This window comes from Strix aluco, chromosome 2 (genome assembly GCF_031877795.1).
Source record: "Strix aluco isolate bStrAlu1 chromosome 2, bStrAlu1.hap1, whole genome shotgun sequence".
NCBI classification, from domain to species: Eukaryota; Metazoa; Chordata; class Aves; order Strigiformes; family Strigidae; genus Strix; species Strix aluco.
Window position 1 is genome coordinate 115,772,347 of NC_133932.1, and position 15,157 is coordinate 115,787,503.

Consider the following 15,157-nt stretch of genomic DNA (forward strand, 5'->3'; position numbering starts at 1 on the left):
AAGCAAGTCTCCTCATTCCCACTTGCCATGCTTTAATTTCTGTCACAGAGCAGCACATGAATTTGATTCCTCCCAGACACAGCTGTGTGAGACCTGCTCTCACTGCAGCCAGTGACATTTACTTCGCAGGAAGCAGAACTCCTGAAGCCTGGTTAGTGCTAACCTGCACCCCCTGCTCCCTGCTCCACAGACCCTTTGAAGCCCACTGCTGAGTAACACAGACACGGTCTGACCAACTAGCCAACATCATGGCTTAGGCCGCAGTTTTACCTGTTTGCAGTCGGGGCCTTGTCATCCATTAATGTCAAGGCAATTCCAGTGGAAGGAAAGTAACACTACCACCAACTCTTGCTCGCCTTGGTGTTTCCAGTTTGGGCACCAAATGGAAAAACTGAGGCATTAAATCTGATGAGGTGAGACAGCCCCCATGCCACGTATCTCAAGTCCTGGAATGTTTAAGTTCTGTATTATTTTAAATTCTGTGCTAACAAATTAATGGTGCCTCCACTATCTTCAGTTCTGTCCTGCCAAGACCACCAATGTTCTCAGAGGGAAACTTTGCTCTTTCCATCCTACTACCTCTCCATTTCATTCCACATATGCTTCCTGAGCCAACAAATTTTTCTACATCCTTTCTACAGCACTGGGATCCCTGTTAGCATTCGAACAGATGGGTGAGAATAAATGGTTGCTGCCTGAAACCCAGAGAGAAGCAATACCTGCAGCACACTGGTAATTACAGCCATTGTGCAAAGCTCACACCTGGAAGCCTTAAAATAGAGCTGCACTTTAGAAGCATGCTTTACCCACACATTCCCTAAATATCCTACCACCCTGAATATTCATGTTTTGCTTTCTGAGCAGGAAACATCCCCAGTTCACTAGACTCCTTTAATAATTCTTGTACTCATGAATTCATGAATTTTAAAAAAGACTTATTCACTATTTAAATGTCAACTTAAGTCTATTTATCCTAATCGGGTATCGAGGCCAGCAGCACTTCCAGTGCCATTAGTACTCTTGTGTCTCATCTGATCAGTGAAGGAAATAAAAGCTGAAGCAGGCAGATGGCTGAATCCAAGAGAAAGGTCACTACATGCTGCAGCTGATAAGGTGAAGCAAATAAAATAGGGAAGGTGATCTTCAGGGAGAAGGTTAAAACTTAGCCTCACCATTCAGAGGGTGTTTCTGTATGGAGATAAAACAAATACAAAGAGAAGTATCATCAATTATTCACCAAAACATCTTCTATTGTTTAGCACAGGAAAATCCCTGGCCTTTCTATTCTTCCTTATCTCTGTCTTAAAAAAAACAATCTCTATTTTCCTACCTCCCATTTAAGAGACAGAAGAATGCCACAGATCTCTGGTGTTATTCTCCCCATTTAAGTGAGGCATCCTATATTTAAATGCTTTTTCTCTGGCAACACAGTAAATAAGCAGCAACATTACAGCTAGACAACTCTTATGCCTCTCACGTCAAATAATTCTAGTTGTTAGCATCTGCCTCACAATTTGGTATATTTTTACCAGGTTTGAAAATCCCTAAAGTGAAGATTTATTATCTCTTTCAGCAAAGTATGAAGTAAATCTCTCATGCCATATAAATAATTCAAATAAATTCTAGAAACATAGCAAAGAATATAGGTCAGGAGGGGCACCACAAGAGAGGAATGGAGCATCCTTTACTTAAAGCATGTGGCAGACCTAAATTCAGTTTCCTAGACACACTATGACAACTTAAAGAATGAAGATGGGTCTTAAATAATTTAAAAAGCAAAGGAGGACTAGACAGTCACTGGGGGTTTTGAAGAAAATACAGAAGATGAACAAAAATTAAATAATTAGGTTTTTTAGATAGGAATTTGTCTGATGGAAAGCTGCCTTGTACCCAACTGACATCTTGCTTAACTTTCTTAAAAGATTTGTGAAATGTCACAACGGTGGTTTTCAACAGTTATGGCAAATCAGTGACTGGTTAATGGGAGAAGCAATGAGGCAGCAGGATCCATATATTTTAAAGTAAACCTTAAATGCCCCTGGAAACCATTGACATTTATATATAATCAAGATCCAGGCAGATGTCAGTATTTCGATATACACAAGGCAACATAGCACTGCACACATTACATACCTTGATGTTATCTTGTCAGTCAGATTAAATATTTTGATGAACCTATACAAGACTTCTTCCCAGCAATGCACAAATTTCACTAACTGCTGTAAGCAAAGCCCTAAGCCTTTGTTAGAGCAAAATGTGCCATAAACAGAAATCATGTAGAAATAAATTTATGGGGAAACTTCTATTGACAGTCTGGAAAGTGTTACTTTGGTTGTCACAGAATAAGAATCTATTCAAGGGAAAGAAACCATGGCCAACCAACCAAACCGTAAGTCCTGCTGAAGCAGGGAATGGAAAGATCCTTGGCTGGTAACACACAAACCATTATTAAAAACCAGAAGGAAGAGATTCAGAGAAGGATGCAGAGAGACAGGCTGCAGGCAAAAGTCAGCACTGGGCTATTGTCTTCAGGAGCAGAAAAGCATTTCTACAATGGCTGGTGACTGTGTCCAGTTTGTGAAGGGTGACAAGCAATGGACACAGGCCATTCAGCAAGCCAGAGAAAGGTAACTGGTAAGGGACTAAAAAGTTAAATTCACTAGAGAAATAAAACATTAACAGCGGGATTACTCAGAAAACTGAATAAGGAATTAATCAGCACTGGCGCACATCAAGAGAGTGCCTAATTTTCAAGAACAACAGAGAAAACAGTTGAGTTCTGCCATCCCCTTCAGTACAGCTGATAGGACCCCTCTTTAGAGTTGCTGTCAAAAATAGATGGGACAAACTGCCCCATACTGACTGGCATTAGTGTAACTGTCAGATTCCCAGCCCTCTTTTCTTCCTTTATCCTACACTGCACTGGCAATGTGAGGAAGTGCTGAGCAGGGCAGATAGCTTTCACCTGGTATGACAGTGTGTGAGCAATTGAAAATGCTGAGTGACTTGGAAAGGCAACACATCTCAGAAACTGTTGAGACCTCTCAGAAACAGCTGCCCTCAGCACAGTTCTCCAGAGCACTCTGCATGTGACCCCTCACCAAGAGAAAAGCACAGCAGCAGTCCCTGCTCTGGCTAATCAGGTAAGAACTTCTCTATCTGCAGCAGTAAGACTTAATCTCCAAAGAGACTACTATATTTAGCTAAGAATCTCTTAGGAGCTACATGCTTTCTTATGTAGCTGAAAAAAAGCCCAGTCCAGCACAAACCTATGAGACTGCTTTCCCCATGTAGGAACACGCACCTATGTCACCCACAGATGAGTACACATTTCTCCAGAGAAACCTACAGAAATTTGACAGCACATGAAACAGTATTCTTTGACTCTATTAGTAGAGAAAGCAAAATATGGAATTCCTTCTCCCTGTTTTGTACTTAATACATTTTTTTCAGTGTTCTCATTTTTTCTCTTCACCTCTTCAATAAAAGATGGTTGACTGGAAACCCACAGTAGTTCCAGAATTCCCACACTTCCGTTACAGTCCAAGAGAATTGGGAAGGGTGTTCAGTGACAAGCTCAAGTCAGTCCTGACTATTCTGTGGCAGACACTAGGACCTCAGGGACTGTAGCAGGGATCATAATTTATTTTCATTCCCTGTATGTCATGGAGCACACTGACAATGCTTAAGTACCTGAATACAGAGCTGCCTCAAGATGCTGAAAATCCCTGGGACTTGTGTGTGTTTGTACGTAAGCACTCATACCAGGAGTGCCTCAAACTCAGAATTAACAATTCAGGCTGGCTGCCTCCACAGTGCAAGAACCTTTCCCCAAAGCAGACTACAGCAGGTTGGATTTCTGTTTATTTGGTTTTTCAGGAAGAAAAAAAGTGTAATGTCACTTTCTAAAAAAAAAAAAAAAAAAAAAAAAATCACTGTCAAAGCCATCTTTGGATAAGTTGTTCTAATATTTATTTTACTCTGCTGCTAGAAAACAGTACCTCAGCTCAAGATTGAATTTGTGTAACTTCAGCTTCCAGGCACAAGATTCTAATGAAATTTTCATTATCAGCAGGTTTATATTCAGTTCAGCTTACAGTGAGATTTTAAACATTTTTAGAAATTACACATTTTCTGTATCCTTAGATGTGATATTTCAAGTGGAAAGGACCACCTCTTCATTATTAAAACAATGCCCAGCACATGAGAGAGAACATACCTGCAAAATACATCACAAGAACCAATCCTCCCAAGGAATCATTTCCCTTCCTCCCAACTCTACCTGCATACCACAGACGAGCTCAGTTTTGAGCTTGTTCTGAACAGCATGCATCTCAAAGATTTTTCTTCTTCATGCAGTTCATCTTAGTACAGAGAAAACTGAAATATCTAAAAATCCAACTGATGTCAGTTTAGTCACACTGAAATATTTTTTAACATTCAGAAGACAACCGTAAAAGCTGTAGAGGCAGTATCCTGAGTGATCGTCAGTCTTAATTCCAACCCCAACTGATAAATGAGCAGTTATAAATGCGTTACTAAGATAGCCTTTGAACCCAAATTGCAAGCTCATATATTCAGTTTCTATGTAGAATTGATGTCTTTGCTCTAAATTACCTGAATTAAATTCAAATCAAAGATGGAAAATTTCAGCAAAATTAAGAACCAAGTGTCAGAGGACTAGAATTTTCAGTTGAACAGAGTAAAGAGTAATTTATTTCCCCAGGAAACAACCAAGTCTAAGATGCATAAACAAACTGTTTAATTTACAATCAGGCTACTATATTACACAATTGATTTATGTAAGTTCTTCCCAGTATGATGAAAAGCTTCTCCTGTTATCATACCAGGTTTTAACATGATTACAATTAAAAGATTAAAAATATTTTCCAAGTAGGCAAACAAGGGTTTGCATTTTACAATATTGTGCTTGGTGTCATTAACCTACAAAGACTCTTTCTTATTAAAAGAAGTGGGGAAGGGGACTTGCTAATACAACCCATACATTCTGCCCTGTTCTTTCTGGAAGGAAAGTTGCTGTTTAATGCATTTCACTAAAAGAAAAAATTAACTTCCCCACAGGTAGTTTTAATACCTGTTTACACCAGCCAAGAACTTCAGCTTGGAACTTGAATCAAGGTTGGAAAAGAACAAAGTAGTACATGTGTTAGGAGCAGCAGCAGTACCTTAAAGGAGTCTGGTTTTGTAGACTCCAATCTCCATCCCAGTAAAATCATGGTTCCTGGGATCACAGATAGCATCTGAAAGCTTTCCATTTCCATTTCCGTTATTTATCGATAAGGGATAAAGATTAGTAGCAAAATCCTACTAATCTAAGGAAAGACAGACAGGCTCAAAAATGAGATTTTATTCATATTTGTAACTTATTCACAACCCAAAGTATGATAAAACTGATTAAAACAGACTAGAATGTTAGTTTACATCACTAAATTCAATTCACATTAATAAAATACCCAAAGGAAAATGACAACATTGCAAGTTCAGAAAAACAGGTTGACTACTATGACTGAAAAATCTACACTATCTTGACTGGTCACAATTGATTCCTTGTTTAATGCTTATTATTTAAAATTAACACAAATTACAAAGTTTCAGACACACCCAACTTCTGTGCTCATAAAATATATCTTCTGTCATATCAAATTTCAGTAGATTGGAAAGAATTTTCTGTTGAGATATTTTATTTCAGCACATATTAAAAGAATACCGAGTACTCTCCTCACCTACACAGCGGTGTAACACGGCAGTCCCAGTTGCACTTTTAGCCAGCCCATCCAAAGAATCATTTTGCAAGCCACTGTGCAAGCACACTGTGATGACTGGAACAAACCATCTCTCATACAGTGATGAAAACCACCATCAGTCTATGGCCTAAATTCCATCCCCTGTGGTAGACACACAGACCTCAGACTCCAGGACACAAAATAAAGCAGACTTCAGCTCTGTATTTTAAGGCAAAGACAAAACCACCTCCAGCTGAAACAGAGATGACTACCTTCAGCTGCCACCAACTACCAGGAGTTGTAGTTGCTCACCATTATGCAGAGATTGGTCATACTTTATGAGATAGAGTTTAACACCAACATCAGGGCTGCATATTACCACCATATTATGGTAGCATAAAGACAGCCACCACAGACTGAAAACTCACACGCAGATTGAACAGCAATGCAGTAGCCAATAGTTTGCATGCAAACATCGTGTTACTGTTACGTTCTCAGGACTAAAACTGATTATTGCATAAACACAGGTTAGATAATTATCTTCCAGTTCTCTTTTTATTTTACATACTTTTTTAAGAACAGACAGGGCCTCACAGAACAAAGGGGCTTTACCAAATGTTAGACCTGGAATTACACAGACTTCAGTTACAAAGATTAAAACTGTAATCTGGTAAGGAAAGAACTCTTTCCCTGCTGTGGATACATATTTAAAAGCCTCATTAGGCAAAGCAGCAGCCTGACTCTCAGTTCAGAAGAGAGAAAAAACAAAAAAAACATTTAATCTTCTACCGAAAAAAAAAGTAATTATTTTTAAAGAAAACAGAGATAGCCAAAGCAGACTGTATGGCAGCAACTGTTCCTAGGGAAGGAGAAAACAAGGTTGTGTATATACATGGCATAGTACCTAAACAGCCATCAACTGTTTTAACTGCCAATGTTTTATCAATGGGATGTACTGGGAAAGAAATACATTCAAAGTAATAGTAGTTTTTAGTGAACATGCTACAGGAAACAAAACAATCTGTCATGACTATACATGTACAAAATCAACAACAAAACTTATTTACGAACATTTATACCTACAGGCATAAAGACTAAGTTTAATACTTGTGAAATGTATCTGATGGCTAGATCTGGACTGTTCCAATCTTTAGTAATCACAGAGTAACATTATTACACTGCAGTAAACATATGGCTTCAATCGGGTCTATCCTGAATCTAGCTGATCTGTAATGTAAAACTGAAAAGCTCTACAAGTATTTTAACTTTCATTTGTAACATGGACATGCACCCACTACCTACCTGAGACCCCCCCAGCACTCTATCAAACAAGCAGCCAGCAACCTAGAGCTGGTACTATTACAGACTTATCCTGTCTGCTCACAAAATGTTAATTCTGGATCATGTGGACTCATTCTTCAAAACATACTTTTCATCATCTGCCACATTTTTAAGATAAAAAGAAAGATTATATATAATCAATTCTGTATGCAAAAAGCCTAAGCCCAGATGTGATTAAAAATAGACTAAGGTGGGCATAATTAGTTAACTCAAAAAAATCTTTAAAAAGTCATATTTATGGAACTCAAAACCGCCCTCAAAGGCTAACAACCAGACCAATTCACAAGTACCTAAGTTGCTTACATAATTAAAAGAATAAGATGTAAAGTCAAAAAAAATATATTTTATCCCTTCAAGATCAGGAAAGTAAAATAAAATGCTGGTTCTGTAACAGTGCAACAACTGCAGCATATTTTGCACGCAGCACATGATTCGCTACATTTAGTGGCACTTAAGTATTATGCGGTAAATACTGAAAGTAAGACAAGTTTCTGATCTGCATAAGCATAATCACATCATTATTACCAGTGTTGCTAAGCTACAGCATTTCGAATAATACCAATTCAATTTTAGCACTTCGATCACTAGTCTTAATACATGTCAACGTCCTGCTTTACATCTTGCTAAGAAAGCAATCACTGCAGCCAAGCATTTAATGAATTTGCCCCGGGCTTGGACCAGGTTCAATCTGACCAATCGTTCTCATCAAACTCTGAATCATCATCAGAATCACTGTACTCCACAGCAATGCGTCTTGAAAGGATGGTCGCCACGTCATTTCCAACAGGCTCACGCTTTGCTTCTTGCTCACGTTGCTCCTGCACCTTTTTCAGCTGAATTCCTGTAGAGACAATTACTCTAAGTTTTCTGGCTCAAGAGATTTTAAATTTCATATTGTCATTGGTGAGTTTTTTTATATTCTAACAATATATTCAGGAAGAAACAAAACAAAAGAAACCACTGAGTTAGAGAGCCTCCCTGAGCTAGGAAGAGAGAAAGACAAAAAAAGGCAGATTGGAATCCATTCTCAGAGGCTGAATACTTCTAGACTTCTAAAAACACCAACAATGTGTTAAAACTAAGTATTCAGGACTGTACAGGTCATTTTGATCCGAAGATGAAAGTTTTCACAATTGTATTTGGAAGTACCATTACACCCACAGCTCCATGTCGTAAGCAAAGTCAGGAACAGCCATTAGTCACTGGTGAAAAATCAGTGGGCTGAACCCTGGTGTTGGATAACTCAGTTCTTCTGAACAGAAGCAAAAATCCAGGTACATCACTGGCTACTTTACATAATGAACACAAGTACTGTTTTCATTTGATTATGTTCACACAAACACTAGAATGTGTTTGACAAAGCTGTACATCTTCACACATTAGAAAAAGATCCGAAGTCAGGGTTGGCAAATGTTAGAATAGGTGTGTGGTACCTGTGGTTACCTAATCTCTCAATGACATTCCGCCCAGCTGGGAACAGAAGCCATGAACTCAGGTCACTGGAAAACACAGTGCTTTCATTGAAAAACTCAGCTTTTATCAAGAACTCAGTGTCTACTTACCCATTCGAATGGCGGCAAGAAGATCACTCCGTGCATCGCTTATGGGCGGCTGAGCAGGTTCATGACGTTTTGCCTCTGTAGCTGGAGGAGCATGCATTGGGGAGGAAGAGAGGGATGAACCCGGAGCAGGAGGGCCTGGAGGGGGAGGAGGTGGGCCGGGAGGAGGAGGGGCAGTGACAACAAGCCCACTAGAAGGAGGAGGATGAGTAGCTGCGTATGTAGAGCCAGTCACCAGCCCAGAATGGGACAGTGGCACAGGAAGCTGAAGGGGACTAACAAATGCAGTTTGTGCTGAAGGAATCATCGGGGGAGGAGGAGGAGGGGGAGGACCTGTAGGATTGTAATAATCCACCATCTGAGCTGGAAGCATCCTGTACAAAACAGAACAAAAACATATAATGCATTGAAAGTTAGGACTTACAGAACCATCACCACGTAAACTGCTCTCATCCAACCTCAGGTAAAACAAAAACCAAAAGGAATTTTAACTGGTGAGTTAAATACGCAAGTGATCATAAACCTATGAATTTTCAAATATTGATTATACATTGAGATTTAAGTCAGATGAGGAAGTTAAAGGCAGTGTCCTTTCAGCACTCCACAAAGTGAGATTTTTATCTTAATACTCCTGCCTAGTTAAGCATAAAGCTGTATTTGTTACTAAACAACTACTCTGTGGCAGTATTAAGTACAGAGCCTATGATGAAGGGACCAAGAAACCTGTAGACTACGTGCATCATTTCCACAGAATATCAAGTGTTAGAACAAATATTAAGAGATAATAAAAGATACAGGCATGGAGAACAACGGAAAAGTATGAATGGAAAGATTTACCCAAAGGTGTATCATGCGTCTTATGTGCTTCTTTAGCCAAGTTCATCAATTTAAATATTAAATTGATACATTTGATTGATACTTTAAAGAGGAGGAACAGGGAAGAACTAATTTCTCTTTTAAAATGCCATTAAAAGAATTCTTAAGCAGAAAAAAACCCGGGAATTAATGTAAGAGTTATGAAGTAGGTAAAGAACTAGAGACAGGAATTGAAGGAAAGTTACTGATGACATTCAGTGATACACATCAATGTATCACAGCTGTGATACACTGACAGTGGTCATATACCTGGGGACTAAGCACAAGTATTTCTGTTACAAACTGGAAATAACAGAAAATGCAGGTTGGAGCAGTCAATCATAGCATAGCTGAGTCATCTACAGCATGATACAGTCATGAATCTGGCAAATGCTATCTCAGGACGCATCAAACGAGGCTGAAAAACCTTGGCTTGCTTAGTTTAAGATGACACAGGCAAGAATGACTTCAAATTTCCTGGGGTTACAACTTGGAAGTTTAAGCTATTTAAGCAAAGAACAAGCAGGCATAGACTGGTTAGAGAACAGATGTTTTCTTGCTATCGAAGAGGCAGTACTCTGGAGCAAGCCTTCCTTCAGAATGCATTCTGGCAAAACATCTACACAGGAGTTTGATAAATTCGTATCTTGAATTATGGATGTGTCTGTGGCAGTAGGGAAGTTGATTCAGTGTCTGAGAAGATCCCTTACAATTCTGTCATAAGCTCCTTTAAAAAAATCATTTCAGTGATACAACAGACTGCCATGTTGATCGCATTCAGCAGTACTTTTTCTGCAAGTATCCTGAAGTTCAAAATATTACTCAAATTATGCTGTAACTATTTTTCACTTTAAAGGAAAATTATCCCCTTTTTAATATTATTTTAAGATCCCTTAGTATTTTACAAGTGTATTGATTTCACCACATTCAATACACAGTTCATTACTTCTGCTTTCACTATTTCTTCACTTAAGCTCAGTTCATACACAGAAATTACACCAATTTTTTTCTGTCCTCCCCAGGGAGATAACTAATGCATTTGGGGTCTTTTCGCACGTATGCATTATATATTACGATGGTTATGAAAAACATTCATCCCTCCAATTTTGTCAAGAATCCACTGGAATAAATCAGGAGTTTTACCCATATTCTGCTGGTACCACAGGTACTGAGCTATGCTGGCCATCTGAAGGCTGGGGTGGCGGTGGAGGTGGTTGCTGAGGTCTGTTTAAAGTAGCATGTCGTGCACTGGTGGAAGGTGGCCTGTATTCGTGCTCATGGCTTTGGGATGCTGCCATGTACTGTGGGCCATCTCCTGTTCCATATGAAGGCATGGCTATCTGCTGATGGAGGGAATGATTCGGAGTAGCAGGATAAGAGTAATCTGTAACATCAGATGCATGGGACCTAAAATTAAAGTAAATGGATGCAGAAGAACAGATTACGTGAGTGTAACAGGGCATTATCTAAATAGCTCACAAGAAAAGCTAAGGAGAATGCAATCGGAATTATTTTTCTTGCAACAGGACTCCCTGTTTGTCAAGCACCATTTCCTTGGAAGTCCACAGAAAGCACAAGAACAAATGCAACAAAAAAATCATGGTTCAGCTTAACACGACTTGAAAATAAATTAGTCTGAATTAGTCAGCATAAAAGGACTGAAATCGAATGTTCTCAATATTTCAGCATACTAGCTGCATGCAGAATGTCCTCCTATAATGCAGACTTTTAAAAAGGCAAAATATTCAGAGTTTTCTCCAGATTTCAGAGTTCTTTAGTAGTCAAAAGGAGGCATATTGCTTTTGTCAATGATTTTGACAGTCCATTGTTTGAAACTATAATACTTATCAGGCCTGCCTTAAGTTAACAACGGCAGCAGAAAAAGGAAAGCAGTACTGCAAGCACTCACAATTATGCAGAAGAATATATTTTACCAAAGCAGAGAAAACCAATTTCAAAAGTTAGAAAATACTTTTTATTTTGTTTGCACAATTAAATTTGCTGGAAAAGCTTAGAGAAACTGGGAAATGTAAATATTAGTTGAGCAGAGAGTTCATAAAGATACAAAGTCTAGGATGCTCTGTCAAATAAGCCCAAGAGAGGGAGCAAAAGGATCTCTTCATCCCATTACTGCAAAGAGTTGTTTTAGTAATGAACAATCGTGCAGCCTGGCTTTTAGTGAACACAGTAAACTGACGCACTTATCTGTAAGACTGGAAGCAAGGTAAGCAACAAAAAGCCAGGGCTTTGAGTAAAACAAAATGACAAACCCTTTGGGCATTTTGTCCTCTTTCGTGCTTCCTGCCTGTTCCATTTTCTTTGCGTCACTCATGAACTCAATGCCCATTTTCCTTCTCTCCCACTCTTCTTTTCTTGTTCTTACTTTTCTCACATTAATTTGCTGGTTTCTGTTTGGGTTCAGCTTGTGTTTCTCTCTCTAAAGTACAATAAGTATAACAAATACATTGTAAATTGCCACAGTCTGGACAATGGATATCAATGTTTAATGTGCAAATGAGATGAAACATGACCTTTTTTAAAATTTAGCATTAAAAAAAGAATTACAATATAGCCAAATACACTTCTTTGGGACATTGTTTATAAAACACTGCTCATGCAGTAGCTGTCAGCATAAAAATTGTCTCTGAAACCAGTACTTATTTCTATATGTATGGTTTTTGTATAGCTTAATTTCTACAACTAAGACTACCCCAAGATAAAAAACAGAAAGTCTTCTCTCCACCTCACTACCACTCACAAAATTAACCCTTCACACACGTAAAACACAGATTTCAGGATTCAATCACTGATTCACTGGAATTTCAAGTTCTCCATACATTATAAAATTTGAAAGGCTTATATAAGTGCAAGATATCTGTCATACCACAACATCTATATCCAACATAATGATGCATCCTACAATTTCCACTTAAAAATCCTACAGATAGAAAATATTATGGATATCTGCAGTCAAATACATGTTGACATTGCTGGAAGATAAATCACTTCAATATGATTACTTGAACTCAGGTATCCTGGAAGTAAGGTGTTAAAGCTAGAAAAAGAGTCAAAATGTGTCAAACGGAACTTGTGATGAAAAAATATATATCTTGCACTTGACAGCTGAACATCAATGTCATTTTACCAGATCAACCTATCAAAAGCATAGTCTTAATAAAATATTGCAGACTGACAAACAGGAGACAACGTTTTGCCTTAGAAACCGTGAAAAAAAATTGGCGATAGAAGGATTTTAAACAGAGAGAGAGGGTCTGAATATATTATTGACAGAGCAGTAGCAATTTTCTTTAAATTTTCTGTTTCAATTACAAAATTATTACCCTTCACAAAAGACCAAAACATTACATATACAAAGGTCTGAGCAGATTTTATTTTTTTTTTTTTTTAATTAATCTCCACTGGACAGCAAACTAAAGGTATCAGTCCACACCTTGGCAGTGGTGACTGCTTCCTCAACCTAGCCATTCAACAATTAAATACTAAATTGTCACACACCTTTTCCAGTAGATTCTATTTATTCTTAACGTTACTGCTAACAATTAACCATGACAAAGGAAATAAAATAAGTGGGAAAATCCTCTAGTGAGACCAGTTCAGTGAAAGAACTCAGACTTCCATGCACACCAGGGAAGGTAGCTCCCACTGAGCTCAAAGGGAATCTCAGCCAAGGAAGATGACGACTTCTGCTGTGTGCCTCCAAGCAGAGATTTCTGCTGTTTCAAGCAATGATGTTGCATTTGGGTTTGTACGTTGCTTTTTAGACAAATATAACATTGATAAAGCTAAACTATTCCCCCATTAAAGCATTCTGTTAGAGGCAAAGTATGCTCAACTGAGTAGATGACAAAAATATTTATTAAGCTATCAGCAGCATAACATATAACAAATTAGACACAGAGGAAGAGGTACTGACATTATCTAGCAGAGGCAGACTTGAACACTTTTGCAACTACAACTACTCAAGATCAAACATAAAGCATACAGCAAACACTTATTTCACTACAGTATATAACATTATGACAAAATGCTCATCAAGAAAAAAATCATTACAGAATTTGTTATGTTATTTTAAAATAATTTTGAGAAGAACTTTAAAACATGCACTGTATATTTTGACTATTCTAACTATTCCCAACCTGTAAAAACACCTAATTCTATTCAGTATTTCTGAACATACAACTGTGGTATAACAAACAGCTTTGCTGTAAACAGACCTAGTATCTGGGGACAGTGATCCCTCGGAAGATGCTCCATGGTACACACTTTGAGACAACCTGTTGTCAGGTCTAAGCTCTTTGTCATATGCCATCATATTCCACTCCTGGCGTCTGTTCCTGGCTTTTCTAACCTTTTTCACCTCACGGGTGGTGCCATCTATACGCTTTTGCTCCTAATGTTCAAACAAAAGAAATAAAGCATGCAAAGAGAGAAAAAAGGAAAGGAAAAAAGCTGGTTAAAATGCAGTTAGAGTGCATGAAAATAAGACCAGATTTACAGATGAAGCCAAGTCTTCATAAAATTTCTCTGCACTGAAAATGAGAATATCTCCTTACACTATGAACCTCATTAGTAGTACAACTGCTGCTTTGCCCTTCTTCTGTAGGATGCACATGCTAGTGGGATACCGACCTACCGATTTTTCCAATACAGTAATGTGACTGATTTTAAAAGTCAGAAAGTTTAACTTCTTCCAACATCGTATGTCATTTATCTAGACCATCCTGAAGCACTTGTAATTTCCTTCTCCTGCAAATCAATCTTATGAGATTGTTAAATATGCTCAGGGTTATTCTGGTTATTGGTTAGGGTCACAATCACCTTGAGGCCTTGGGGAAGCATGGGAAAATTAGAAACACTTTCCTATTTCATAGTCTATGTGAAATGACTTTTTTTGTTTGCTTTAACTTCCTCTCACTTCTTAGATCTGACTAACTACCAAAATTCCTCCTAGTTTTTCCTCATCATTGTTTCCCATTATCTTATATAAAAATAAGTGACACTAATCCTCTCTACAATGTGACAGTAATACTCAGGCCAGTAATACATTACAGCTTGACAGCTTCATGACAAACCAGTCTGGTTCGTTTTTTTATTCTTTCTAAATAATTTCATGCCCAATCAATGCCAGTGTTTATCTATGAGTAAGAACTCCTAATAAGCAGGACTCAATGCTTTCACACCTCTGAAATGTTGTCCTCACCTACTTCCAACTGCTCAGTATGAATAAAAAAACCATATTGGTGCTTCAGTAGAAAAATAAACAAGTTTGCTCAGTCCAAACTGAGAAGAGTATTTATGGGCTACTCCTTTTCTCAACATTTATGAGGGCATTGGATTTTTTTTTTTAATCAGCTCTAGAGCCCACATCTTAGACTACTAATTCATAAATAGGTTAAACATGTTTTATCTATTAATATATCAGTATTAAGCTTTTGGCTGCTAGAAATATAGTTTCTCAGGGAAGAATTATATTGATATTGTGAGAATGCAGCCATATGCAATTGTATCTAGAGTTTGGTAAAGTGCCGATATACAAGCATTTTATTGTAGAATCCCTACCTTCAAAGTAAAGGATAATAGTTGGAAAGCCATTCTCACCAAAAAGAGAAAAGTACATCACAGGTGAACACAGGTATT

The 15,157-nt window shown here is 38.0% G+C and overlaps 1 protein-coding gene across 7 annotated transcripts in view; it reads right to left on the reverse strand.

The window, feature by feature from the left end:
* Nucleotides 1–5,353: 5,353 nt before the first annotated feature.
* Nucleotides 5,354–15,157, reverse strand: part of WASF3 (WASP family member 3) — a 74,146-nt gene continuing 64,342 nt past the window's right edge. For 6 of the 7 annotated variants that reach the window (XM_074815952.1, XM_074815949.1, XM_074815950.1 and 3 more), the window contains 4 exons: nucleotides 13,735–13,910; nucleotides 10,643–10,906; nucleotides 8,648–9,018; nucleotides 5,354–7,926 (listed from right to left, as the gene is read on the reverse strand). In XM_074815952.1, the coding sequence (XP_074672053.1) occupies nucleotides 7,769–7,926; nucleotides 8,648–9,018; nucleotides 10,643–10,906; nucleotides 13,735–13,910 (969 nt within the window). In that variant the 3' untranslated portion in view covers nucleotides 5,354–7,768. Of the gene's footprint in view, nucleotides 7,927–8,647; nucleotides 9,019–10,642; nucleotides 10,907–11,769; nucleotides 11,937–13,734; nucleotides 13,911–15,157 lie in introns of all 7 variants that reach the window. The other variant, XM_074815955.1, reaches the window with a different exon arrangement.